Genomic DNA, 2,037 nt, shown 5'->3' on the forward strand with positions numbered 1-2,037 from the left:
AAAAATTATTGAAATAAAATGAATCTCTAAAATTAATTAATAATAATTATTGAAGAGTAATTATTTTTTTTCGGGGTTTAATTGATTTCATTTTCAGGGTCACGACACGACAGCTGTGGCTTTATTGTTTATAACAATTTTATTAGCAGAAAATCGAGATGTCCAGGTATTTAGATTCACCAGTGAAATTTCTGGGGATTCTTTAAATATTGTTATCGTTCTCTGACGTGTGCGTTATTCCGCACGAAGGCCCGTTGCAGAGAGGAAGTCCGGGAAGTAATGGAGGAAACATCCGGAAAGATGAATATTAAAGATGTGCAGAAGCTTAATTACTTGGACCGCTGCATCAAAGAGGCTCAACGATTGTACCCCAGCGTGCCAATAATTGGTCGAAAAGCAGTTGACGATGTGCAATTGAGTTAATCCATAAATTATAACAATTTATTCTCAATTATTTTGTATTGTTAGTTAAAATTTATTGAGATTCTGATTTTTTTTAGAGACCTGTTTTGTTCCCAAAGGGGCACTGGTTAATATGCAGTTGATTGAGACACATCGCGATCCTAATTACTGGCCTCGTCCCAATGTCTTTGATCCTGACAGATTTTCACCGGAAAATTCCAGAGGTAGACATCCGTTTGCGTACGTCCCCTTCAGTGCTGGACCGAGGAATTGTATTGGTAATGCGATCAATTGAATTCTAGTAAAATTACGGAAGTGAAAGAAATTGAAGAAAATGAAAATGAAAAATTTATTGCAATTGTAATTGTCAAGCTGTAGTGCTATCGTATTGGTAAATAAAAAATTATAATGTTTATTAATCGACGCCATGAATTTTCAGGCCAGAAATTCGCGATGGTGGAAATGAAAATAATAATGGCGGGACTACTCCTGAATTTTCACTTCGAACCGATGGAATTGGCGGCTAATATTCGAATGGTGCCAGATTTCGTCATGAGAACTGCGCATCCAGTGTCTCTCAAATTTGTACCAATTACTAAATAAACAAGATATTTTTCTCAATCATCGATTTGTTTAAAAAATCATGCCACGTCTCCCAAAAAAATCCCCCGAAAAAATCGAAAAATCCAAGGACCCGAGGAGAACATTTTTTCCTCATACAATTTTCTATAAATTATTTCAATTACAATATTCAATTAAACATTCAATTAAACCCTACTCCAATAATAAATAAACCGATTATAAAATAGGTCAACGAAATGAGTGATGAACCGTGAGACAAAATTGAAAAATCGAAGAAAAAAAATAATAAAAATAGATAATCAACTCCTCATTATCGTCTTAATGAATAATGATAATTATATGTCGTCCAGTCATTCTCGATTATAATAGTAATCTCGCGATATGTCGGAAGAAATCAAAACTAGATGGACAGCATTAATTGGTTTCTCATTTCAAACGACCGAACCACCTGCCTATTTAATTTTCATTATCCGTTGTTCATTTCATTCTCATTTCACTTCATGAACTGTTAAAGATATTTCCTCGGACTCGAATCCTCAAGATGATTGATTTGATCCTGGCATTGGTATTGATTCCAGTTGCTATTCTCCTGGGAATACACGTGTGGGTGCACCAGAGTAGAGTAGGCCGATGGGTGGATAAAATTCCAGGACCCAAAGGATTCCCCATCATCGGAAATTTCCAGGACTTAAAAGGGACACGCGGTGACTCTCCAATTATTTACAATTACTATACACTTTCTATACAATTATTATACAATTACTATACAATTACTATACAATTACTATACAATTAAATCTGCATTCACTCCCCCGAAATATCGAAGAAAAATCCTCTTCTTCGCTTTTTGATTAATTTTCATTGAATTATTGTCTCCATTTGTAAATTTCAGACAAAGTCTTTCTTCAACAGAGAAAATTCGGAAATGAATACTATCCCATCTACAAGTACTGGATTTTACATCGGTGTCTGGTGAACATCCGTCATCCGGATGACGTCGAGGTGCGTTAAACAAATAAAATAATAATAATATTTACGAGATTTAATTTATTT

At 34.6% G+C, this 2,037-nt stretch overlaps 1 protein-coding gene across 1 annotated transcript in view; it reads left to right on the forward strand.

Moving 5' to 3' along the window:
• Positions 1 to 2,037, forward strand: part of LOC105268136 (uncharacterized) — a gene marked incomplete in the record, with an annotated part of 7,234 nt that overhangs the window by 2,726 nt on the left and 2,471 nt on the right. The window contains 6 exon segments of the mRNA XM_011307435.1: positions 98 to 166; positions 250 to 418; positions 501 to 680; positions 842 to 997; positions 1,452 to 1,688; positions 1,877 to 1,986. Of these exon segments, the coding sequence (XP_011305737.1) occupies positions 98 to 166; positions 250 to 418; positions 501 to 680; positions 842 to 997; positions 1,452 to 1,688; positions 1,877 to 1,986 (921 nt within the window).

This window comes from Fopius arisanus, unplaced genomic scaffold (genome assembly GCF_000806365.1).
Source record: "Fopius arisanus strain USDA-PBARC FA_bdor unplaced genomic scaffold, ASM80636v1 scaffold00053, whole genome shotgun sequence".
Taxonomy (NCBI): domain Eukaryota; kingdom Metazoa; phylum Arthropoda; class Insecta; order Hymenoptera; family Braconidae; genus Fopius; species Fopius arisanus.